The sequence below is a fragment of the Gobio gobio genome (genome assembly GCF_949357685.1).
Source record: "Gobio gobio genome assembly, chromosome: 4".
NCBI classification, from domain to species: domain Eukaryota; kingdom Metazoa; phylum Chordata; class Actinopteri; order Cypriniformes; family Gobionidae; genus Gobio; species Gobio gobio.
This window is the reverse complement of record NC_137100.1, coordinates 64,055,877-64,081,599: the sequence shown is the minus strand read 5'-3', so window position 1 is coordinate 64,081,599 and position 25,723 is coordinate 64,055,877. Positions and strand designations below refer to the sequence as shown.

The 25,723-nt window shown below is 38.3% G+C and overlaps 1 protein-coding gene across 3 annotated transcripts in view; it reads left to right on the top strand.

Annotated features, from left to right (window-relative positions):
* The window catches only part of ythdc1 (YTH N6-methyladenosine RNA binding protein C1), a 37,951-nt gene extending 12,965 nt beyond the window's left edge, over window positions 1-24,986 (top strand). For 2 of the 3 annotated variants that reach the window (XM_079815936.1, XM_079815937.1), the window contains exons 5-16: window positions 3,959-4,012; window positions 5,614-5,708; window positions 5,788-5,896; window positions 9,766-9,883; window positions 9,977-10,061; window positions 11,928-12,097; window positions 17,092-17,171; window positions 17,413-17,449; window positions 17,532-17,571; window positions 19,122-19,187; window positions 19,276-19,440; window positions 23,306-24,986. In XM_079815936.1, the coding sequence (XP_079672062.1) occupies window positions 3,959-4,012; window positions 5,614-5,708; window positions 5,788-5,896; window positions 9,766-9,883; window positions 9,977-10,061; window positions 11,928-12,097; window positions 17,092-17,171; window positions 17,413-17,449; window positions 17,532-17,571; window positions 19,122-19,187; window positions 19,276-19,440; window positions 23,306-23,527 (1,241 nt within the window). In that variant the 3' untranslated portion in view covers window positions 23,528-24,986. The remainder of the gene's footprint in view (window positions 1-3,958; window positions 4,013-5,613; window positions 5,709-5,787; window positions 5,897-9,765; window positions 9,884-9,976; window positions 10,062-11,927; window positions 12,098-17,091; window positions 17,172-17,412; window positions 17,450-17,531; window positions 17,572-19,121; window positions 19,188-19,275; window positions 19,441-23,305) is intronic. The other variant, XR_013816419.1, reaches the window with a different exon arrangement.
* Window positions 24,987-25,723: the final 737 nt, after the last annotated feature.

The following is a 25,723-nucleotide window of genomic DNA, read 5'->3' as shown; positions in this document are numbered from 1 at the left end:
ACTGTTCAGATGAGGAAAGCAAAGCCAAGAAGCACGCTAGAGGGATATCACCAATCGTTTTTGATAGAAGTGGAAGTTCAGCTTCAGAATCCTATACAGGTATTAAATAATCCCTTAACCGCTCAATAACAATATTAATAGTTATGGCAGTAATAATACTAATAAAACTGTTAAAAGTCACAAAGATTTCAGATTAGATTTGAGTTCGTTCAGCAGTGTAACCTGACTTGCCTCTGCCCTGGTGGCTTTCAAAGAAAAAGCGAAATTGTTCATTGTAAAATAAATTATACGTAATGGATAATGTACAGTCAGCTCGTCCTTTTTGCTAAATAATCCACAACAGGGTGGTCACCCTCAAGGGGGGTTATTTTGTGATAAGGGCCAACTTGTCTGTATGTCGTCCCGCTTTTTACATGGCTACATGAATTGAGTTGAAATTATGCAACAATTATGAAATTGATCTACTGGGACAGCGGTCAATCCTGCAGTTTACCATTTTCAGGGAGACATTTCATAGTAATAATCTGTTTCTTAGAGCAGTAATAAATACTTAACCGTTGTTGTAATTGTGATATTAAAGGGATAGTTCACGCAAAAATTAAAAATTCTGCCATTAATTTCTCATTACTTTCTCATGTCGTTCCAAACCCGTAAGACTTTCGTTCATCTTCAGAACACCAAGGAAGATCTTTTTGATGAAATCTGAGAGTTTTCTGTCCCTCCATTGACAGCTACACAACAAACACTTTGATGCTATAAAAAGTTCATAAAGAGATCTTAAAACTAATCCATGAATTGAGCGGTTTATTCCAAATTTTCTGAAGATACTCGATTGCTTTATATGATGAACAGATTGAATTTAGGCTTTTATTCACATAAACATTGATCAGCAAACATAAACAGAAGCTTAACTGAACCTGCTTGCAGAAGCTCAAACGTGATGCGTAACACGAGAATGAACCTCATTGGTTCTTGCAGAAGCTCAAACGTGATGCGTAACACGAGAATGAACCTCATTGGTTCTTGTTGAAGCTCAAACGTGATGCGTAACACGAGAATGAACCTCATTGGTTCTTGCTGAAGCTCAAACGTGATGCGTAACACGAGGATGAACCTCATTGGTTCTTGAAGAAGCTCAAACGTGATGCGTAACACGAGAATGAACCTCATTGGTTCTTGTTGAAGCTCAAACGTGATGCGTAACACGAGAATGAACCTCATTGGTTCTTGTTGAAGCTCAAATGTGATGTGTAACAAGAATGAACCTCATTGGTTCTTGAAGAAGCTCAAACGTGATGCGTAACACGAGAATGAACCTCATTGGTTCTTGCTGAAGCTCAAACGTGATGCGTAACACGAGGATGAACCTCATTGGTTCTTGTTGAAGCTCAAACGTGATGCGTAACACGAGAATGAACCTCATTGGTTCTTGTTGAAGCTCAAATGTGATGTGTAACAAGAATGAACCTCATTGGTTCTTGTTGAAGCTCAAATGTGATGCGTAACACAAGAATGAACCTCATTGGTTCTTGTTGAAGCTCAAACGTGATGCGTAACACGAGAATGAACCTCATTGGTTCTTGCAGAAGCTCAAACGTTTTGCGTAACACGAGAATGAACCTCATTGGTTCTTGCTGAAGCTCAAATGTGATGCGTAACACGAGAATGAACCTCATTGGTTCTTGCAGAAGCTCAAACGTGATGCGTAACACGAGAATGAACCTCATTGGTTCTTGCTGAAGCTCAAACGTTTTGCGTAACACGAGAATGAACCTCATTGGTTCTTGAAGAAGCTCAAACGTGCTGCGTAACACGAGAATGAACCTCATTGGCTCTTGCTGAAGCTCAAACGTGATGTGTAACACGAGAATGAACCTCATTGGTTCTTGAAGAAGCTCAAACGTGATGCGTAACACGAGAATGAACCTCATTGGTTCTTGAAGAAGCTCAAACGTGCTGCGTAACACGAGAATGAACCTCATTGGCTCTTGCTGAAGCTCAAACGTGATGTGTAACACGAGAATGAACCTCATTGGTTCTTGTTGAAGCTCAAACGTGATGCGTAACACGAGAATGAACCTCATTGGTTCTTGCTGAAGCTCAAACGTGATGCGTAACACGAGAATGAACCTCATTGGTTCTTGCTGAAGCTCAAACGTGATGTGTAACACGAGAATGAACCTCATTGGTTCTTGCTGAAGCTCAAACGTGATGTGTAACACAAGAATGAACCTCATTGGTTCTTGCTGAAGCTCAAACGTGATGCGTAACACGAGAATGAACCTCATTGGTTCTTGCTGAAGCTCAAACGTGATGTGTAACACGAGAATGAACCTCATTGGTTCTTGCTGAAGCTCAAACGTGATGTGTAACACAAGAATGAACCTCATTGGTTCTTGCTGAAGCTCAAACGTGATGTGTAACACGAGAATGAACCTCATTGGTTCTTGCTGAAGCTCAAACGTGATGCGTAACACGAGAATGAACCTCATTGGTTCTTGTTGAAGCTCAAATGTGATGCGTAACACAAGAATGAACCTCATTGGTTCTTGCTGAAGCTCAAACGTGATGCGTAACACAAGAATGAACCTCATTGGTTCTCGCTGAAGCTCAAACGTGATGCGTAACACGAGAATGAACCTCATTGGTTCTTGCTGAAGCTCAAACGTGATGCGTAACACAAGAATGAACCTCATTGGTTCTTGCTGAAGCTCAAAGTGATGCGCAACACGAGAATGAACCTCATTGAAGGGACAGAAAGCTCTCAGATTTCATCAAAAAGATCTTCATTTGTGTTCCGAAGATGAACGAAAGTAGTTCAAATGAAAAGGTTTGGAACGACATGAGGATGAGTTTGAGTAAACTATCCCTTTAAGACACAAATTGGACTGTGAAGGCCCTAATATACTCACGGCATAGTTATTTTCCGTTCTTCGCTTGGGGGTAAAATAATAATTTTAGTGAACATCCCAGCGTTGCCCGTGCTTCTCAGAGCAGCGTTTAGATGAATGTGCTGCATGCTTTCCTCTCAATAACAAAACAAACGCACAACAAAAATAACAAATGAAACAAAAATAACCACCATGAAACCGTGATCAAGAAAGCGCTTAATCACAACAATGTGTTTGCACAAGCTCAAATCCCATCATATTTGTTTATATCACAGAGGTGTCAAACTGTCCTTCAGAGTGAAGCTCCAACCAGCGCCAAAATGCCTGCCTGGAAGCTTCTAGTAACTCTTGATTAGCTGGTTCAGATGTGTTTAATTAGACTTTGAGCTGAACTCTGCTGGACAATGGCCCTCCAGGAGCTGAGCTTGACACGCCGGCTTTAAAGCAAGCAGCTTTACCATATAAAACATGAGAAAATATTAGAATTGCTGCTTAAATTTCTACCATAAAGCAGCTCTCCACTGTGTTCAGTTTCCTCTCATGTCTGACCTTGACGGGCTGAACAGAAGAAATGAACTGTAGAAGATTTGCATGTCAAAGAAGGCGGAGCCTAGCCATTACATCATCACCACTGACCAATGGTAGTCGAAGGTGTTTACCAGCTGGAGTGAACTTTTCCAAAAACACTCCGAATGAACTTTGTTTTTGCCTGATTTTGTTTGTTTGAAATGATGCCACACCAGTTTGTTATTCAAGTATATCAGGGCCTTAATTGTTGATTGGTTGAAGTATAACTTGATTAAATCTTTGGCGGAGCAGGTCAGATTACAGATGGCTGAATCATAATGACTATATTTGTACACACCTGATGGCAACCTGAAATAGTGTGAATTTCCAACAACTAGATTTTGTCTCTCTAATCATAATGTGGGAATGAATCTTAATGATCTGTGTTAAATCCAGTTGGTCAGCATTGGCGTGTTTCAGTCAAAATCATGGACCGCCAGCGGTTTCTATCTGCATTTTGAGCTGAATGTTAAAACCTGGTCTCTCTCTCTGAATTTTAGGGTCTGAAAAGAAGCATGAAAAGCTGTCCTCTTCTGTCCGAGCTGTGAGGAAGGGTAAGAACATCACACTCACGTTCAGATAATGTTTGCGTATTTAATTGTATTTGCATGTCTGTAATCTCTAGCAGTTTTTAAAGCTGTGAATCCTGTGTTTTTTGTCGTGCGTTCCAGTGCTTGTGAACCAGAATAATTTATCATAAAATGTGGTCTGACCTTCATCCATTTCGCATGTTGAAGACTTTTTGTTTAAAGAGCACCTATTATGGCATTTAAAATGTTCCAAATATTGTTTTAGAAGTCCCCAACAACAGTTTTGCATGCATGCAATGACAAAAAAGACTTTAGTTTTCTTATATGCATTTATTTTTACCTGTTTTGACGGTCGATTCTCAAATGATTCCTTTAGTGATTAACTTTTCAAAACCCCGCCTTTAAGTGACGCTAATCGTGACGTGATTGGTCCGATGACCCAGTCAGTTGTGATTGGTATAGTCTGTGCAGATATTTTCGGAAACGTAACGCCCATCAAAGTCTTATAGTGACAGTAATTTGTTAATATGTGTCAGGAGTTATGAATATGAAAACTGCGTCTGTACCGTTTGATTGTAATATGAGCCTCAGCTGATCTCATTCATAAAAAAACTCCTCTATTCTCCTCACGAAGACTCGCGACAAATCAACATCCCTCAGGGCTTTTAGTTCAAAAGTGTGCAGTTGAGGACACATATTGATAGATTCTCATATGTCTGTGTCAAATTTCTAAACAGAGGAGTTTTTTTTTATTCAATACTTCCTCAAAATGAGCAGATGTAGCCTAATCATGAGCGATTGAGTCTCTTATGTGTTGTTTTCAGCTCATCCTGGCAGCCGGAGGGCGCTCTGTGCACATGTAGACATATATGGCACAGACAGACGAAGAAGAAACCATGTGCCATAATGGCAATCTATAATAAAAGCTTCCTGAGATCGCGAAACATGCAAATAGAGACATTTGAAGACTAATAAACACACAATTGCAACGATTTATGGTTTGTCTTCAAGCCACTTAGTCTTCAAATGCTCATCCTTGGGCAGATGAAAAAAGTTTGCTTTTGAGTCGCACTTCAGAACAGCGTCTCGTCTTCATGATGTTTTCTAGTTTTCACTGGCGTCTTGGAGCAATAAGTGGGCGTATCGTATTCAAATAACTTGACAAGTTGACGTCATCTAGTCAGAGAAAAAGCTTCGGTCTTCTAACGATTCTTAAAAATGACTCAGAGTCGACTCTTACTTTGGAAAGAAAATAACTATATATATACGGTGCACTGTCATATTTCAAACTTTGCAGGATGTTTTTGTTCACTTAGATCTATGTTACACACTACATGAAAGGTACATTTCAAAATTCCATGATAGGTGCTCTTTAAGACATTTAATTATTGACACTGGCTGGAAAAATTGTGTTAACCGTGTTCTCTGGATCCTTCATGGTCGTTCGAATTTCCATTTCCATTAGTCAACTCTTCCCAAAGAGTTGACTAATCAATATGGAAATTCATTGCTAATTATTTTCATTATTGGTGCTGTCAATTTAGTTGTAGAAGCCGTTTAATGACTAGTGTTACTCATTTTGTGACCAGTTTCAATATGTTTTTCTCCCTTTTGTCTTTCTAAAGATCAAACCAGCAAGCTGAAGTACATCCTCAGAGAGGCCAGGTTTTTTCTAATTAAGAGCAACAACCATGAGAACGTTTCCCTGGCTAAAGCAAAGGTGTGCCACTGTTTACAGTTTGATTTAAGAGTTTAACAGAAGCTTAACTCATTTAACATGGCGTGATCTCTCTTCACAGGGTGTGTGGTCCACTCTGCCTGTCAACGAGAAAAAACTCAACGCAGCCTTTCGCTCGGCTCGGAGTGTTGTGCTAGTCTTTTCGGTTAGGGAGAGTGGAAAGTTTCAAGGTATGTCTTAAAAAAGAAAAACTATTATAAGTCAAGTCAAGTCAACTTTATTTATATAGCGCTTTTAACAATGTAGATTGTTTCAAAGCAGCTTTACAGTGTTAAACAGGAAAATAATGCAGCACAATTTTATTCAGCTGTATAGCCATTCTGGAAAAATTTCAAGTATCATACAGTGACAGTGTGGGCTTTAGATCAATAATTTGATCAGTAATTTAGTTTAAATGGTTAATTTAGTTTATTATTTAGATGTATTTCGATGTTTAGTTGAAAAATTTAGTGTCCCCAACTGAGCACGCCAAGCCAGAGGCAACAGTGGCAAGGAAACCAAAACCCCATTAGGGGTTTTGGTTTATAAGGTGTACCAAACACAAATGGACAATAAACCCAGAAGCAACAATCCAACGAATGCGAGCATGTGATTTTGCCAATAACACCTGTATGATTTGGCAAATTTCAAAACATTTTAATGCACAGTTCTGTGGACCAAGGTTATTTTCGTAAACGAAAACTTAAACTAAGACTAAAACTATTGGTCAAAAAACTCAAGCTTTTTTGCTTAAAGGTGAAGACCCAACTTTATGCATGTTTTATAAGATTCCCCTCTCCGTTAAACATATTTTGTTGGGCTGTCCTGGGTTAAAACAAGAATGCTCTTTTATCAAGTTATTTCACTTAAGGACTTATTTAGTAAGATTATAAATGAAAAGGTTTTGGATTTTTTTTTAATCATAAGTTGATTTTAAAAATCTTGTATAATATGACTTGTTTGCTTGGTTTTATTGAATATATAGCCTATGATTTAATTTTAGCCATGAATATAGCCTTAGATGCTGACATGGCATTAAATAAAACAATCTTTATTCCATTATTTTATTTTTATTATTAAGATGTCTGCATAAGAACTCTAATCTGTGCAAACATTAAACTTTGGCTGAAATTAAAAATCTTGATTTGATCTCTACACTGCGTTCTGGTAACTCTGCTAAACTATAATTACTAAAACTGAAACGAAATATATAAAAACTAAATAGAAATGTGTTTACAAAATAAAAACTAAACTAAAACTAGCAATGAAAAAGTGCATCTGTCCGTCATATAACTGCTCCACGCGGCTCTGGGGTGTTAATAAAGGCCTTCTGAAGCGAATCGATGCGTTTGTGTAAGAAAAATATCCATATTTAAAACTTTATCACGTAAACGTTCGACCGACCGCCTTCCGTGGAAAAGTGTTGAATGTTGAAAGTGAAACTCAAGATGCGTTCGTGACGTCATGACCTGGTCGCGTTAGTCTTTCGATCGGCTGAGGAACTTTCAACACTTTTTCCATAAATTGAACAGGGAAGGCTGTCAGCTGAAAGTTTACTTTATAAAGTTTTAAATATGGATATTTTTCTTACACAAACGCATCGATTCGCTTCTTAGGCCTTTATTAACACCCCAGAGCCGTGTGGAGCAGTTATTTGACGGACAGATGCACTTTTTATGGACTTCAAAAACAGAGCAACTATTAATCAAATTCTAATGCTTGGATTAGCCTGGACTTTTGTAATAGAACTCAGATTTTATTCGTCTGAAAGAAGAACGTCATACACACCTAGGATGACTTGAGGGTGAGTAAATTATGGGCTAATTTTCATTTTTGGGTGAACTATCCCTTTAAGGTGTGAAAGCAATCCGACTCAACGGACCAATGAACCAAATAGGTTTATATTTCATAATGGGAAATGTGCTATTTAAATCGCAGTAGTGTCTGATTCTGTGAGTGAGCGTGTTAGTTATCACAGTTGAAAACCAAAAGAGCACCTCTTCATCTTAAAATGTTGTGTAATTAAAGGGTTACTTCAGTGATTTAGCATTAAGCTTTGTATTTAAACTGGGTCATTTATGTAGTAGAAATGTAAAATTATTTTTGAATTTGGTGCCTTCTAGACTGAGAAAAGACAGAAAATTTATTTCTCATGTGGATGAAAGACAACAACTCCCAGAATGCACTCCCTACACCGCCCCCGACGTCGTTTTGATCTTCATAATAATACAATCATTTCGTTCAGTTAGAGAATAAACACTACAATTAAAAACTGAACGTCAATAAAGTGTGAGTGAGCCGAATGAAAGTCACGGCACAGACGCAGCAGGATCAGATTTCATTCATCATGAAGAGCTGAGGTGACGTTAAAGGGTTAGTTCACCCAAAAATGAAAATTCTGTCATTAATTCCTCACCCTCATGTCGTTGGACACCCGTAAGACCTCAGTTCATCTTCGGAACACAAATGAAGATATTTTAGTGTAAAGCTGATGCTGAGAAAGGCTTCAGATAGGCCTCCATTGGCATTCAGTACATTTACACTCACAAGACCCATAAAAGGCACTAAAAACGTCGTTACAAAGTCCATCTCACCACAGTGACTCTACAATAATTTGACGAAGCGACGACAATAGTTTTTGTGCGCAAAAAAAAATCAAAATAACACCTTTATTCAACCTCTTCTTGTCTTCCGTGTGTGTCTCCACGACGCATGCGCGAGAATATGACGCAGATCCGGTGTTCGGGAATCCATGAAATGCACACTTTAGCTCCATGTGAGCACTACGCCGAGACCTAAAGCACGATCAATGTAGAATTCAACAGCTTAGACACGCGCGTCTTCCTCTGCTTGTAAACAAATCGCTTCTGGGTCATGTGTCCGAACGCCGGATCTGCGTCATAGTCTCGCGCATGCGTCGTGGAGACAGACACGGAAGTCGAGAACAATTTGGATAAAGGTGTTATTTTGATTTTTTTTTTGCGCACAAAAACTATTGTCGTCGCATCGTAAAATTATTGTAGAGTCACTGTGGTGAGATGGACTTTGTAACAACGTTTTAAGTGCCTTTTATGGGTCTTGTGAGTGTAAATGTACTGAATGCCAATGGAGGCCTATCTGAAGCCTTTCTCAGCATCAGCTTTACACTAAAATATCTTCATTTGTGTTCTGAAGATGAACTGAGGTCTTATGGGTGTCCAACGACATGAGGGTGAGCAATTAATAACAGAATTTTCATTTTTGGGTGAACTAACCCTTTAAGCTCCAGTCTGGCACGTTTTCAGATCGCATATGGAAGCTTAACTATCACAGGAATTCATTGAAAAGTTGAAACATTCACTTTACTCTGCATCGCTCCGTTATGATTGTCCGTGCGTTCGTCTGTGTCTTAGCTTCTGTGTGTGAGATCTCTCCCCTATGGGCAGGTTGATAACATGAGGAACAGCTCCATCTAGTGGCTGTAGTCTCTAGCCTCAGGCCAAAAAATCCTCAGATGACGCAAAATGATGATATTTGCGTCATCAGAGAATTTTTTCCAGAAATAAAATGCATAATTCTCTCGTCTCAGGGGGATATGGGGGGGGAAAGTACCATAATTTGAATATACTACCGGGTTTCTACTGATACAAAGCCTAATACTAAATCACTAAAGTTACCCTTTAACCTCTAGACATAGAGGTGGGAGATCTAGAGAGAGCGTGTTTGAATTTGCTGCAGTTTTAATATGAATGCAGTATATAATTTAACAGTGGGATTGACGGCTACATTCATATAGTGTTTGCGTGTGTCTCGACAGTTACAAATAAAGCCAGAATAAGCTCATGGAGCAAACTTGTCAATCATCTTGATGGATGACGGAGAAACTGACCAATAAAAGGACAGTTGTACTTGCATAAACCCAGTACCAAATGCAGAGTTGCATTGTGAGAACCGAACCAAGAAAATGCAACATTGTAACAAATTATGTCCTTGTTTCAGAACAAAACAAACAATCTACAGGTGTAAAAACACCCTTATAGTGGCTTAATGCAGGTTAACTTAAGGTGTGTTTGTGTTTCAGGTTTTGCTCGGCTCTCGTCCGAGTCTCATCATGGAGGTTCTCCCATCCACTGGGTTCTGCCCGCAGGCATGAATGCCAAGATGCTTGGAGGAGTCTTCAAAATTGACTGGATTTGCAGGTATTAAACCATGAAAAAAACAATTTCACGTCTGGCCTGTTTGTTGTTGGTTTACAATTGAGCTATTGAGATTTGTTTTCTTTCTGCTTGAAGGCGGGAATTACCTTTCACAAAAACTGCTCACCTCTCCAACCCATGGAATGAGCACAAGCCTGTGAAGATTGGGCGCGATGGACAGGTTAGCCGTTTTATCATTAAACTTTTATCCATCAGGGATTGGATTGTAAGGAGTGGATGTTATACCAGAAGGGATCCATTTTTAGCAGCTCTTTTTTTAATTTAATTTAATTTTTAAATTTTTTTTAGAAAAGATTGTCTGGCTATCACCAGACCAAGCTCAATCTTTTAAGATTGAACATTGGTCTGGTGAGTCTGCTCTGTATTTTCTACTGCACAAGAGGCGTGATAAACGAGCATAATTCAAATGACTCTGTATGCAATTGAATAGTCCATCAACCAATCAGACCACAAGAGGCATGATCAACAGGCATCGATCCATCGCTTCTCTAGCCGTCATCGTGTTAAACCCGCCAATAGCGCGCCAGGTGGATAAGCCAGTCTGTGATTGGTTCCTGCAAATGTGTAACAGAAGCAGTAGATATTAATGTACAGGTTTCCAGACTGAGCTGCAGGGCGAAATCAAATCAGTGGCAGATCAGGCTGGGTTTACCCCGTCTAAATAAGATACTCACATATTAGATTTTTATGTCCCCAAACCTGACATCTTTACATTCATACACAGTTTTGCCGGACGTAATGAAGTTATTGCTCTGTAATTATGAAAACTGAGGGGGAAATTATATATGAAGATATTACGATTTTTTTTAACAATATTTTCAATTTTTCAAGCACTACAGACTTTGAGGCAAACATCGAAAGAAATTAAAGGTGTAATTAATGCTATATATGCGCCATCCTTATTGTTGAGAACCGAATTTAGTTACAAAAAATTTTCATATTTCATGACTCAATCCAGTAAAAGTGATCTTTGAGACCTACGATTGAAGGGGGGAGGGATTGAAATAGTAGAATAAAACTTGAACTAATGTCAGCCAAAAACTTAAAGGGTTAGTTCACCCAAAAATGAAAATTCTGTCATTAATTCCTCACCCTCATGTCGTTCGACACCCGTCAGACCTCCGTTCATCTTCAGAACAGAAATGAAGATATTTTAGTGTAAATCTGATGCTCTGAAAGGCCTCCATTGGCACAATGGCACTTTACACTCTCAAGACCCTTAAAAGGCACTAAAGACGTCGTTACAAAGTCCATCTCACTACAGTGGCTCTACAATAACTTTATGAATCGGCGAGAATAGTTTTTGTGCGCAAAAAAACCCTAAATAACGACTTAACTAGTGATGACGATTTCAAAACAAGGCATCATGAAGCTTCGAAGCGTTATGAATCAGTGAGTCGATTCAGCGGTTTGAATCGCCAAATTTCAGCAGTTTGGTGGTTTGACACGCGATCCGAATCATGATTCGACTCACTGATTCATAACGCTTCGAAGCTTCATGACGCCTTGTTTTGACATCGTCATCACTATATAAGTCGTTATTTAGGGTTTTTTTGCGCACAAAAACTATTCTTGCCGATTCATAAAGTTATTGTAGAACCACTGTAGTGAGATGGACTTTGTAACGACGTCTTTAGTACCTTTTAAGGGTCTTGAGAGTGTAAAGTGCCATTGTATAATGGAGGCCTTTCAGAGCCATCAAATTTACACTAAAATATCTTCATTTGTGTTCTGAAGATGAACGGAGGGTCGAACGACATGAGGGTAAGTAATTAATGACAGAAATTTCATTTTTGGGTGAACTAACCCTTTAAATTGTCTCAGAGGCAGAACACATTATTACTGTTAAATGAATGAATTGAAATGAATCATTGAATTGTGTACAATAAGGAGACCATTATTGACCTCATAGCCCTCAAGGAAAATGCACAAAATTGGTTGACTTGTTCCTAAAAACAAACATTAACGTTCTTTCTTTTCACTGTCCCGCATGATCACTCGGACCTCTGCAAACGTCCGGCCGCAGGAGATCGAACCAGAATGCGGGACACAGCTGTGCATGCTCTTCCCACCTGATGAGAGCATTGACTTGTATCAGGTCATTCACAAAATGCGCCACAAGAGGAGGATGCACTCAGAGCCTCGATCTCGGGGCCGACTACCCCACAGAGAGCCCGTCCCTCGGGACGTGGGAAGGTTAGAAAAGTTCTTTGGACTGATAGTGCGCGCTTGTGTCCCTGTCACCTGATGCGAAGGGAACAAGTGTGTGTTTTTGTTATTTTTCCACCTTCGTCTTCATCGTCACTTGAGCGAGGGTCAGAGAAGAGCCACGAACCAAGCTGACCAGAGCAGACCGGACCGGCTGCGGCTTTTGTGGGAAAGTCTCAGCATAAATCCTGCGTGCTATTGTTAATTCTGACGGTTAACGGGAGCTGAAATGGTGTAACGATTGACCTGATAATGCCTGTTAACTGTTAACAACTTAAGAATGGTCTAGCTAACTTTTTAGTTGTAGCACTGAGGTCTGTTTCTTTCTGTAGATGAGACTGTGTTTAAATTTGTTCCCAAAGCCTTTTCTTGCAGGAGTGTCCATGGGGGATAGAGCCAGTCAAATTTGGGACTCTTTTAAAAGGAGCCTTAATAATTAAAGAGAAGATGGCACATCGATTTGAGGGGGCAGAAAGCAGTCGTTGTTTAAAAAAAAGCTTTCAAGAGGAGCGTATTTTGGGACTTCTTTGCTGGTTTTCCTGTCCAGAAAAAGCTCCAGTGTGTGCTTAAGAATATAGATAGTTGAAGTGTGCGGGTGTAGCGTCAAACGGTGAAGGAAAGCATGAAAACAGAGAGGGAGAGACAGACAGGGAGGGAGGGCAAAAAAGAGCATGTTCCTCTGCAAGGCTGCTGGAGTGGGCAGTTGGCAGTGCTTATGGACTCGAATCGCACCAGGGACTGTCCCTATTGAGCACTGCTTTACATGAACTCTGTTCCATACCACAGTGCTCAAAGAAAGGCCCAAAAAAGGACTTAAACGCATCCTTACTTTCTCCAGACAAACGTTATGAGGAAGTTTGTCAGTTTACACATTGTCTGGCCCAAGCCCCGACTGATGGACTCCAATTTGGATGCATTACATGTGTACACGTCCCTCCCCTTTCCCCACCCTCTTTGTTACGAAAGGCCCCTTCCTCTCAATCGATGGGATGTTCCAGCTGGTGGTAGGTAGGCGGTTTGGACTAAAGATGGGGTAAAATGATGATGCCTCCACCCTTCCCTTCTTCTGTGTTTCTCTGAGCCCTCCATGGACTGAGTACCCCAAGAGAAGGGTTATTTCCAGATGTCTGGATCTTCTCTTGGTCTTTTTGGTTTGCTTTGCAATGGACTGCACCGCTCCTTATCACTCCCCCTTCTTCTGCTTTACCAGGCCCTCCCATTTAAAATGTGTTAAAGCATAAGATGGACTTTTATATGAACTTTTACTCTTAAAAAGTATTTGCCAACGTTAACAGTCACAAAACTACAAGAATGCGGTATGTCACACTCTCAACCAGATTTTATTGTTCTCCACTGTAGATACTGTTATTTTTGACATTGGGTTTCTTACCATTTGTTAGAATGACATTCTCACTAAGGGCATGTGTTCGAGTAGAGTTTCATCAAAAGTGTTTAACAATCCCTCATGGCACAGTTGAAGGCATGTGGGGTTTTTTGGCTTCAGGACACACAGCGAAAGCTAGACAAAGTCTATACAATTCTGAGCAGGGCTCTACTTTTACATTTGTTAAAGTCCAGGACTGTAACATTAATGCTAACTTGTAAACATTTATACTTGGTATAGTTTTATGTTTATAAGCAAACTATCTGATATCTTTGTCAAGCGATAGGCAGTACGAAATAGTAGCTTTGACTGATCAACAACTGGTGTCCAAAAATTTAGCGGTAGCATTTTATACTTAAATTAAGTCATTAACATGCATAATTAAGCGTTCAAATATATTATTATATACTGTTTTGGATGTCATTATCTCTATTTTTAAATGTCTGCTTTGTTGTTTTACTTCCAAGTCAACAGAGAAATGTTATTTTATTTTTGTTAATTGAAATTAAGCCGGGATAAAAATATAGATATTCTATTTATTTCAGTCAGTTGCAAAGTTAAAGTTGCTTTTGTGGGAAGTGAAGCACTTAAGTTACTTACTGGAAATAAAATCGAAACCATAACCAAACTAAAGGCCTGTTCACACTGGGACGATTTTCGCCTCGTGACTAAACAAAGGGCAAAAAAACGTGCCTTGAGTTCGTTTTTTCGTTTTGATGTGGCGTGTTAAAAACTGTCAAAAAACGCTTTTGTTCACGTGCATGGAGCTGCTGAAATTACAGTAAAACACCACTTGGTGGCGCTCAAGAACAAAACGGTCTTACCGAGCTAGGGTTGGGTACCGAACTCTGTACTTTTAAGGGCACCGACCAAATTACGTCGGTACTACCGATTCACATTAAATCAACCAAATTTCGGTACCTGAGAACACATCTGGTGATTATAGACTAGTGTCTGTGAATATTAAACTGCAAAAAGACTATTTAAATACGAATCCTGCGTGTCTCTGTGCGAATGAATGCCGTAGAAGCGCGGTTTACCACACACACACACACTCACTATCACTATGACGGTCGCATGTTTCCATCTCTGCCGTCTCACATGAGGACATGAACACACGAACGTCATCTCCAGAGACACTGAGTCACAGCATTTTACCGTTTCATTTGAGAAAAACTACAGTCATATCATAAACACACAAACTCAAAGGTCTTCACGGCAACCCGTCAAAATAAAAGTCAGGTTTATTTTTACAAATACATCACTGTTGTACAGTAGAATTTAGATATGTCTCAATTAATAATACTAACATGTAGTAATAATAATAATAAATTATCAAAATTTTATTTTTTTAAGTAATAAAGTAAAATTTTTCTGTTTTAATTTTAATCGTATAAAGCTCAGTTGTGCAGCACTTTGTTTGACAAAAAAGGTTTAATTAAATTAAAAGATAAATTAAATTAATGTCTTATATCTACATTTGATTACCAGAAAATACACAACACATAATTTGTGGGAAATCTTTTCATAGAAATTAAATTAAAAAGAAAAATAATATGGTTGTTTTTCTTAATTAAATTTAAGTAGCTAGTAGCCCAGTAAATATTACAGTATACAAACATCACAGACAATGGCAGACAGAGACCAGGGCAGCTCTGCCATAATGTCAATAACACTTCTATAAATGACTTACAGGTTATTGATGTAAACATCCCTAAAGTACTGAAAAAAGGTACAGATACTGAGATACCAACCCTATACCGAGCACACATTGATACGACGAACAGGAAGTAAGTAGAGTATAACATAAGATAAACGATTTAAATTGAAAGATCAAAAATAAATCTAAAGTTAATGATATAAATCCTATAATAATAATACCTTTTCATTAATTGAGTCCGATGAAACAACGCGGTAAATGCATATAAAAGAAATGTATTTAATTTAATCGTGTTGTGAAAGACACACCTTCCCCGTGCCATTGGACGCCGAGAATTGGACCAGTGGGCGGTCTTACACCAGTTAGCAAGAAGTGTGTGAATGGTTTTGGCAAGCGGGTAAATACTGTCTCTCTTCTTCTGTGTGACAAGCGAGTGTCAGAAGCGTAAAGTGGCGCAGCACCAATGAAAATCGCTTGGGTGTGAACACAAAGACACGCTGAAAAACGCTGGCGATAAGCGAAAATCGTCACGGTGTGCACAGTCCTTAAAGCTGAAATAAATTAAGCTTAAATGGAAAAAAACTAATAAAATATGACAAAAACAGAACTAAAAATGTAACTAAAATCCAAATGAAAGCTAAAAGTATTAAAATAAAAGCGAAATCAAAATATTCTTGAAACTATAATGGTGTTTTTGTATTCAAAAACAGGTCGACGGAGTGCAACACAACGGGTTGGAGACACGTTTTGGTGAACTTAATGTAATACTCAAAAAAAACTGTACGATCATACACGTATCCACACCAGAACGCATCCTCTGTCAATGTCCCGCTTACACATTAGCAATGTTTTGTCGTCTCTCTGTTGACTTGAATGGACGAAAACAAAAGGCAGCCAAATGCTCCGTAAAACAATTTTCCAATTGGGTGAGATGCACTGGGAGGTTTATTCTGATGGTGTTACTGGAGTTGATTCTGGTGTCCAATTTCACTTGCATGGGTGTGCAAAAAAAATCACATTTGAAGGCAGTGAAATACTCACAATGTAGAGCTCTGCTGAGGATTGAGCATTGAAAAACACATCCGTCAGTTAGTGTTAAAGGATTGTTCTGGGTTCAGTACAGGTTAAGCTCTAGCTACAGCATTTGTGGCGTTGTGTTGATTACCCTTTTTGGTATTATTGCATGTTTCATGCACAATTTATCTGCTTTACATGCACATGATGCTGAAGTTGAAAAATTGAGCGTTTCATCACACTCTTGTGGCTTCAACTGCATTTCATGTTTATTGTCGTTTATCTAAATATTTTAATGTAGACATGACTTTTTAAATGAGCTCACATTCACCACAATCATTTTTGGGTGTGTGTAACATGTTTTGGGTTTTAAAAACATCCAGAGCGAGTGTAATGTAACAATGTAAGGGTTTCAAGATGGATTTTTAACTTGATAAGATGCTGAAAACATGATGACCATAAAGGGGACCATAAAGTTAAGAGTTTCACCACTCAAAGCACCATAAGCTGCTATAAATATCAAAAATTAAACCATTTGAATGAAACAAAACTAGTTGATCAAATGTGATCCAGCCCTAATCAACATTTTTCCACAAATGCTGAGAGTAGTATTGCATTGAACCCAGAATATTCTTTTATCAAGCACAATACGATTTAATATACAAAACAATTGTATGCTAGGTTTGTGTGAATGTACAGACGTGCTTTACTGGACGTGTTATGCACACCAATTAATGTTATTCTTAAGTATGTTTAAGTAAAGTGAGATTGTACAGTTAGAACCGCTAAAATATGTAATCCTGTACACACACACACACACATTGATATCTGAAAGAAAAGTGTTGTTGTTTTGTATATGCCTCATGTCTGTCTGTTTTCTTAAATCAGTGCCATCTTTCACATGAATGTACCTGATTTACGTAGGCGTCGCCCTGAAGAATATGACATGCACAACCGGAAGCGGCCCAGGATTGATTACGCTCCAGAATTCCCTCAGAGACCAGGTCAATATCTGCAATGTGTAGAGCTCCCTATTTCCTCTGCCTCACTCTTCCATGGTCCGCTTTCTGAAACAACCACATTATGGCTCTTTATCGAGTGACTTGGGTGGAAGTTTGGCATCTGAACTGCACCCTGAACCTTTGCTTATTGCCAAGATTGCTGTAGCATTTGTGTTTTTAAATGAATTTGTGACTTGGTTTTATTGTTCGCGCTGAGCTTGTCTCATTTTCGCTGTCCGTTTAGGTTTTATGCAAGACCCTCGCAATCAGCCTGTGGACAGGTTGGTCTTTTCGTCTTTCCCTCATTATCCGCCATTTCTAAAGGGTGTATGTATTATAACTTCACGTAATATCTCTTCACAGGCGCTTCACTGGTGTTCGGAGAGATGTGTTTCTCAACGGAGTAAGTTTGTTTTCTTGACTTTAGTCAAGACTTTAACATATTTTATTGCTGAAATCTACTGTAGATGTACATTAAACAGAAAAAATGTGTTAACCCTCTGCTAATCTTCGTTTAGGGGTTGCATTGGTTGTCTTCCCGGTCATAAGTGACCGGACACCTAAAAATCAAACTTCCTCCACCGCAGTAAAACCAATGCAATTTATTTTTCTTCAATAATATTTTTTCTTTTTAATTTTGTATTTTGAGATGATTTGATGGTATTTTTTAAATATTTATGCAATAATTATGGTCTATTTTGCCATTTGAAAATTATTTTAAAAATATATATATTTTTTTAAATTATTGCAGTATTTCAGGTTAAAATAGAGACTAGCCCTTCAACATACATTTTTTTGAAGGCAGATTGGCGCCCTCTTTTGGAATTATTTAAGAAATCATGCAACCATGGGTGTAATCACTAGAGGTCTCTATGGAGAGGCTTGAGAATTCACTAGTTCTCTTTTGAACACATTTAATGATTTTTTTTTGATGGATTTGAATATATATTTAAAAAATCTCAAAGACTATTTATTCTAAAGTTTTATATATATTATTTTTGTTAGAAATATATATAGATATTTCTGTGAATTTGTGTTTTTGCAGATTTCCCTTTCATTTGCTATGGTGTCATTTTTGACCGAAGAGCACAAGTGGGAGGTTTTTTTTACGACCACTTAGCATGCTCGAATCATGACCCCAATTTTTGTGTGTGTTAACATACCTAATGCTAGAAAAGTCACCAAGTTTCATATTTTTCCGATGAAGCTGTGATTTAAAAATTTTTTAAATGTGGTTCATAGGCTCAGTTTTTCATAGGTGTGTGTGTGTGTGTGTGTGTGTGTGTGTGTGTGTGTGTGTGTCAATATCACACTCTTGATGTTTTAGAGTGTCACCCCTTTACTGCTGTGTACTTTTTTTCAGCGTCGTGGCCGATTTGTAGATTGTACACAGAAATATTTGGTGAATTTTTGTGTTTTTGCCGATTTCCCATTCATTTCCTATGTTCGGTCATTTATGAACGCTACTTTTTTTTTTTTTTTACGACCAATTAGCATGCTCGAATCATGACCCCAATTTTTTGGTGTGTTTACATACCTAATGCAAGAAAAGTCACCAAGTTTCATATCATTCTGATGAAGCTGTGATTTTTAACATTTCAAAACCGGTCAGAAATGACCGAAGAGCAGCAGAGGGTTAAGAGACTTTATCCATTGGAATATCATTGGATTTGAAGTGAGCATTGCATATCTGAATGAAGCCTTAGAGTTGAAAAATAAGAAGGATTCAAGTAAATTCATTTCAAAGGTCGAACTACTATATTTTTGTTAGATTATGAAGGACGGAGGGGCAATAGCATGCACTATATGCACCGTGACACCAGGAATGTTCATTAAAAAGCCAATCAGTTCCATGAATTCCCAGCTTGTTTTATTGCAGTCGCTAATCAACTTTTGGTTTTGATCATGAATGTACGTTATAAACATTACTAATACTCATTTTCATCTTTCCAGTCCTACAATGACTACATGAGAGAATTCCACCACAACATTGGGCCTCCTCCACCATGGCAGGGAATGGTAAGATTGACCGTATTCTCTGGGTTTTCTGTATCTGTTGTTCTGGTCATCCATGTTTTTTCTTTCTCTCTCTCTCTCTTCCCTGAAGGCCCCGTACCCTGGTATGGAGCATCCTCCCCAGCACCCGTACTACCAGCATCATCATCATCCTCCTCCACCCCAGGCCCATCCTCCTTACTCCGGACACCATCCCATGCCCCATGATGCCCGCTTCAGGGAAAAGAGGGTTGTTCGCTCTTTCGCCTCCAGTTTGGTAAAGTTTAGCCGCTTAAAACAGGTCGAACACTACTTAGGGCCGGGCGATACATCAAATATTAGTTTTTGCTGACGATATAGAATTCAGGGAATAATGTGTTTATCAAATGTATAACATATATTTTTCATATCGCTGCTGCTTTCAAATAGGGCTCCTCGATTAAAATCGAGTACTCAATTTTTAAAAATCCTCAATTTACCTGTGTTGAGTAACCGGCAAAATACTGAAAGTGACCCATTCCACGGACGAGAATCCATGAACCGCATTATTAGACCGTTTTATAAGGCTGCACAATGTATTGAAAACATTTAAAAACATCCTACAGTACAGATAATGCTATTGAGTGCTTTAATTATTTACGTGCGGCTCAGCATTCACAGTAAACGCTTCTCCACATGAACTTCAATTTATATTCGTGGAGCGTCTCAAACTCCATCTGCATACGCCGTGAGTTTGTGTTGCTTATAACGTTCATCTGGGAACGCATTGTGCACCATTTCATCAGATTTATAAGGCAAATCATTTATAAACGTACACCAACAGAGAATGCATTATTATATGTCTCTAAATATGCAAACTGTTCATCGCGATTTTAAAATAAAGTCTATGTTTGCATGTTTTGCTGTCCACATGTTCTTATTCAAGAAATTACAGTGGTTGTAGCATTTCTATTTTAAATATTAAGTTAACATAATTATTATTATTGCCTTATTGTTATTATATATGTATTTTAAGTCATTTTAAAGGCTATTGTTTGCTTGGGACTATTTTTATTACCACAAAAAATTGCTGATTAATCATAAAATTAATCGACCGATTACCAAAAAACCCATTAGTGTCAGCCCTACTTTCAAGTTCTCCCGTCTGCATGAACACTGTGAAGAGCATCTTTCTATCTTTCTAAGTTTCTATTTACGGCGTGTTTAAAAGGATAGTTCACCCAAAAATGAAAATCAATCCACACTGTTCCAGGGGGTTAATAAAGGCCTTCTGAAGCAATGAGTTTTTGTAAGAAAAATATTCATATTTGTAACTTTTTATAAACTGTAATCTCTAGGGTTGAGTACCGACGTAATTCGGTCGGTGCCCTTAATAGTACTGAGTACCGATTCACATTGAATCAATCTGTACCAAATGTCGGTACCTGAGATTGCATCTGGTGATTATAGACTATTGTCTGTGAATATTAAACCACAAAAAGGCTATTTAACCCTCTGGGGCTCTTCTGTATTTTCTGACCCAAATTTTTAAAAATATATATTTTTTTAAATCGTAGCTTCATCGGAATGGTCCGAAACTTGGTGACTTTATTGGTACTTGGAATATGAACACTGGAAAAAATGGGGACAGGATTTGAAAAGTCTAAGTGTTCGTAAAAAAAAAGTCACACTCAGGACCTTCGGGTCAAAAATGACCTCCATAGGAAATGAAAGGGAAATTGTATGCACAAAAAAAAATCATATTTTCATATTTTTGCCAATCTACAAATCAGCCAGGATGCAGAAAAAAAGGACTCAACAGTGAAGGGGTGAATCTCTAAAACATCAAGAGTGCAAAACAGACAAAAAAACTCACACACTTATACACACAAAAACACAATTAGCTTTTGGAATGGCACACGTTAATTTGTGTGTGCGTGTGTTTTTGTGTGTTTAAGTGTGTGTGAGTTTTTTTTTGTCAATAATTAATCATATCTTTCTGACTGATGGGCAACCTCGACCCCCAGCCATAATATTACAGTTTTTCTCAGTCGCTTTGGTACATTTCTCGAATCATCCTCGACATTTGCAAAACAGCAAGTGCATTTCTCAAAACAATTCGTACAAATAGCAAAACACCATGGATTACCTGCAAAAGCCAGTCTCTTGCTCAAAATCCTTAGTTCATCTCTCAAAAGTAAATATCTGTGTCAATGAACATGGCAATGCCATCAGAATGACAAGTCCTTGTGTCATTGTGTATGAATAAGACAGTCAGATTGCTTAGTCATGTTGTCAATATAACTGTACACTGGAGGGATGTTCTGATGTAAATATGGCTAAAGTTTTGATGACAATTATTGTCAATTGTAGGTTACACCTCAGTGTATGTGTGAGTTTGAATGCAAGAGACTGGACAAGATTCACATTTATGCTTTTACTGTTTGTACTGTAATTTGTTGACAGACCATGTCATTGCATACAGAAAGGAAAAGACAGCCCTGCATAGCACAAAGAAAAAACCCCCCAGAAAAACAAAAGTAGAAATATGAACGTCTAACGGAAATGTATAGAAATATGCTTGACATTTTATGACAACTTGTTCAACCATTTTGCATGTAAAGACTTCTGCTATGAACTAATGGCTAAATGTTGTGGGGGGTGAGACTATTCAACAGAGACCCATTATAATACACTTAGTTCAACATGACATAAGCAACTGATAATGTAGGAAACAGCAGAGAATTGTACATAATCATTTGCATGGATTTACACAAGCATTTGCAACTTGTTGAAAGAAATGAGAAACTGCTTTTTTGATGTGCACAAGTGATACGATGTGAAGATTGAACAGGTAGCTTTGAGAATTTAAATTATGATCTGAGAAATGTACCAAAGCGACTGAGAAAAACGGTAAATATTGGCCAAATTTGGAATAATATCTTGATCAGGGCTCTGAACCGGTTCAAGGAATGAAAACGAAAACCGGAAACGAACGAAATTTTCAGAGGAACAAAAACGAAATCAAAATCAATTTGAATCGTTCTGAACAGAAACGTTAATTTGAAATGGCCATTAACCGGTTAATAACGTTATTTTATCGTTCTTTTAATATTTTAATTTGGCAGTGACCAATAATGAATAGAGTAGTTCAGCATTTGACATTGACGGATCAAGCGTGAGTGAAATGTCATCTATGAATCTACCGGTAAGGCGAGTCAGTATGAGCGCGCATTTATACGCCTCAAGTACATTTCTTTCCCCGCTGAGTTCTACAATGAAAGCGCAGGTATTGGAGGAGATTCTTTTCGTACGTTTAAATAAGCAGTACGAACTTTAAGCTCAAATAGTCTGATTTAGGCTAGTTTGTGGATTCCGTTTAAGCCTGTCCAAGTAGGCTACTAGCATCTATCAAACATTTTTCCTATAGTCTTTCAGATTGCCAATACAGGACAGGTCAATGTTTTCTATATAGACGGTTGATGCTTCGTATTAAATGGTATGTTATATTGCATTAAATGATCAAGCTTTATTAGCTGACTGAATTTGATTATGTGATGCAAGGACGTGTTGCGCAGTGTTTGCTTTGAAATTACCAGTTGACGGTGCATTAATGGTTATCCAGTTTATTTATTCTTTATTCATGCAATTTTTAAAACAAGTCGTGTTGAAAAAAAGTGATGTACAAAGAATGTTATCACTCTTCTGAAAAGAATTAGGCATAAGAGGCCACTTTAGATGGTCTAACGCTCCATTAAAACAGGTCCACTGTTTATGCTTTGTAATTAATGCATGTATTTCTGTTGTGGTTTTAAAAATGTTATGAAATAAATATTCAAGTTTAATTACCATGCGTTATATTATTATTGAGTGAAACCGTTAAACCGTTTTCGGAACAGTAATGTTTATTGAGGAACGCAAAAACGGAAACGCTATAATATCGATTCTGCTCGGAGTGAACCAATTGATATTTTTTTTTTGTTTTTAAGCCCTGATCTTGATACATATTATCTGTATTGCCCAGCCCTAACACTGCTATCATTCATCAGCCCAACACTACATGTGGCCAGTCTCTGAGTGTAGGGTCGACTTGCTCGACTGTTTAGCATCTCCCTAGCTTTTGTGTTTTTGCTTACTCATACCTTCCAACTTTTGTTTGGCAGCATGACTACGACATGCGTGTGGACGACTTCCTGAGACGAACACAGGCCGTGGTGAGCGGGCGCAGGAGCCGCCCTCGAGAGCGCGACCGGCAGAGAGAGCGCGACCGGCCTCGGGACGGGCGGCGCGACCGGGAACGAGAGCGGGGCCGAGAACGGGATCGCGAAAGAGAGCGGATTCGGGATCGCGAGCGGGAGAAGGAGAGGGGCCGATACCGGAGATAGGGAGGAGTGCTTTTAAACCCGTTCTGTTTTTTTTTTTTTTTTTCATTTTGTAGATAGCGTGTTAGATTTAGTTTATAATTTTTTTAAAGATGCAGTTAAAGGGTTAGTTCACCCAAAAATGAAAATTCTGTCATTAATTCCTCACCCTCATGTCGTTCGACACCCGTCAGACCTCCGTTCATCTTCAGACACAAATGAAGATATTTTAGTTGAAATCTGATGGCTCTGAAAGGCCCATTGGCTCAATGCACGGTTCACTCTCTAGACCCTTAAAAGGTACTAAAGACGTCGTTACAAAGTCCATCTCACTACAGTGGTTCTACAATAACTTTATGAATCAGCGAGAATAGTTTTTGTGCGCAAAACAACCCCTAAATCACGACTTATATAGTGATGACGATTTCAAAACACGGCATCATGAAGCTTCGAAGCGTTATGAATCAGTGAGTCGAATCAGCGGTTTGAATCGCCAAATTTCAGCAGTTTGTCGCGTGATCCGAATCATGAATCGACTCACTGATTCATAACGCTTCGAAGCTTCATGATGCCTTGTTTTGAAATCGTCATCACTATATAAGTCGTTATTTAGGGTTTTTTTGCGCACAAAAACTATTGTCGCCGATTCATAAAGTTATTGTAGAGCCACTGTAGTGAGATGGACTTTGTAACGACGTCTTTACACTCTCAAGACCCTTAAAAGGTACTAAAGTGCCATTGAGCCAATGGAGGCCTTTCAGAGCCATCAGATTTACACTAAAATATCTTCATTTGTGTCTGAAGATGAACGGAGGTCTGACGGGTGTCGAACGACATGAGGGGAAGTAATTAATGACAGAATTTTCATTTTTGGGTGAACTACCCCTTTAATTAATGTTCATCAGAAAGCTGAACTGAATCTTTCTGGGCATTTTTTTAAAAAAAATTCTCAATCCCATGCCATTGTTAGCATCATGCATGCAGTGCGTTAAACTTTAACTGTGAAACCAAAAAGCATTTTTACCCTTTTTATGTTTTCTTTTTAGTCATTGGTTCTTTAGCTGCTTCAACGTTGTTGAAAAGCTGCTTTCGTTTTCCGTTTTTCTCCCCGCTTATGGATTGTGAGCAAGACTGTCTGTTCTTTACGTGACTGTTGCAGTTTTTAGGTGTTTGCCAACACTGCGCTCGTCTTTGTGTTGTACATTTAAATAAGGTCATAGGTGCCCGTATTCCAAAGCACTGCTAAATATGACTGTTGTATCAAGTACGATTCTTTAGCTTTGTCTGAAGCCAGGCTCGTTTTCTAGTGTTTCGATGGGGAAGCGGGTAAATATTCCCCACACTTGCTTCCTCTGTCCAGTGAAAGGATAAATGTCATGAAGGTTTGTAAAATGACTCAAGCCATTTGTTGTTGGGAGTATCTGTTGGATACTACATGGATACCTTTTGTACAAAACAAGAAAATAAAAGAAAGTGAATTGCTGGTGTTGTGCGTTTATATGCATAGAGCATATATTGACAATAAGAAGTGCAAATACATGTACAGTGAATTAAAGGCCTGGTTTCACAGACGGGGCCAGGGTTAGGTTTTATTTCAATTAGGACATTTTAAAGGTGCAGTGTGTAATATTTCTGAGGATATATTGACAGAAATGCAATATAATATACATAACTATGTTTTCAATGGTGTATAATGAACCGTTGTTGTTTTTTTACCTCAGAATGAGCGATTTCTATTCACACACCACCTTTAAGTGGCTTTTATAAACATGTCTTAAAAAATACTGATGTGTAGAAAAAACAATGGCACTGACATATTTTAAGGTATCTCGTGCCAGTTGCTTTGTTTAAACGGCTCAAACATGCATTTTAGTCTAGATTAAGCCTCATCTGTGAAACCGGAGGGAAAGACTTTTATTAATAAATCAATCATTAAAGTAATGGGGTTTTTACCATTCTGAGATCTGTTTTGATTGTTATAATTATAAAATGTTATGGGATGAAATGTTGCCTTTTATGTAAAAATATGTTCTACAAGTTAAACATTGTCTAATGTGACTTGTAAAATGATGAACTGATGGGGAAAATGAGTGCTGGTGCCTCAAAATCATCTAAATAATGTGTTTTTATGCATCCAGACGGGTGACTTCTGGCTTACACTTGCGTATTACAGAAACATCTTAACTTTACAATCCTATTTTATGTGTTTTGTAGCCGTAG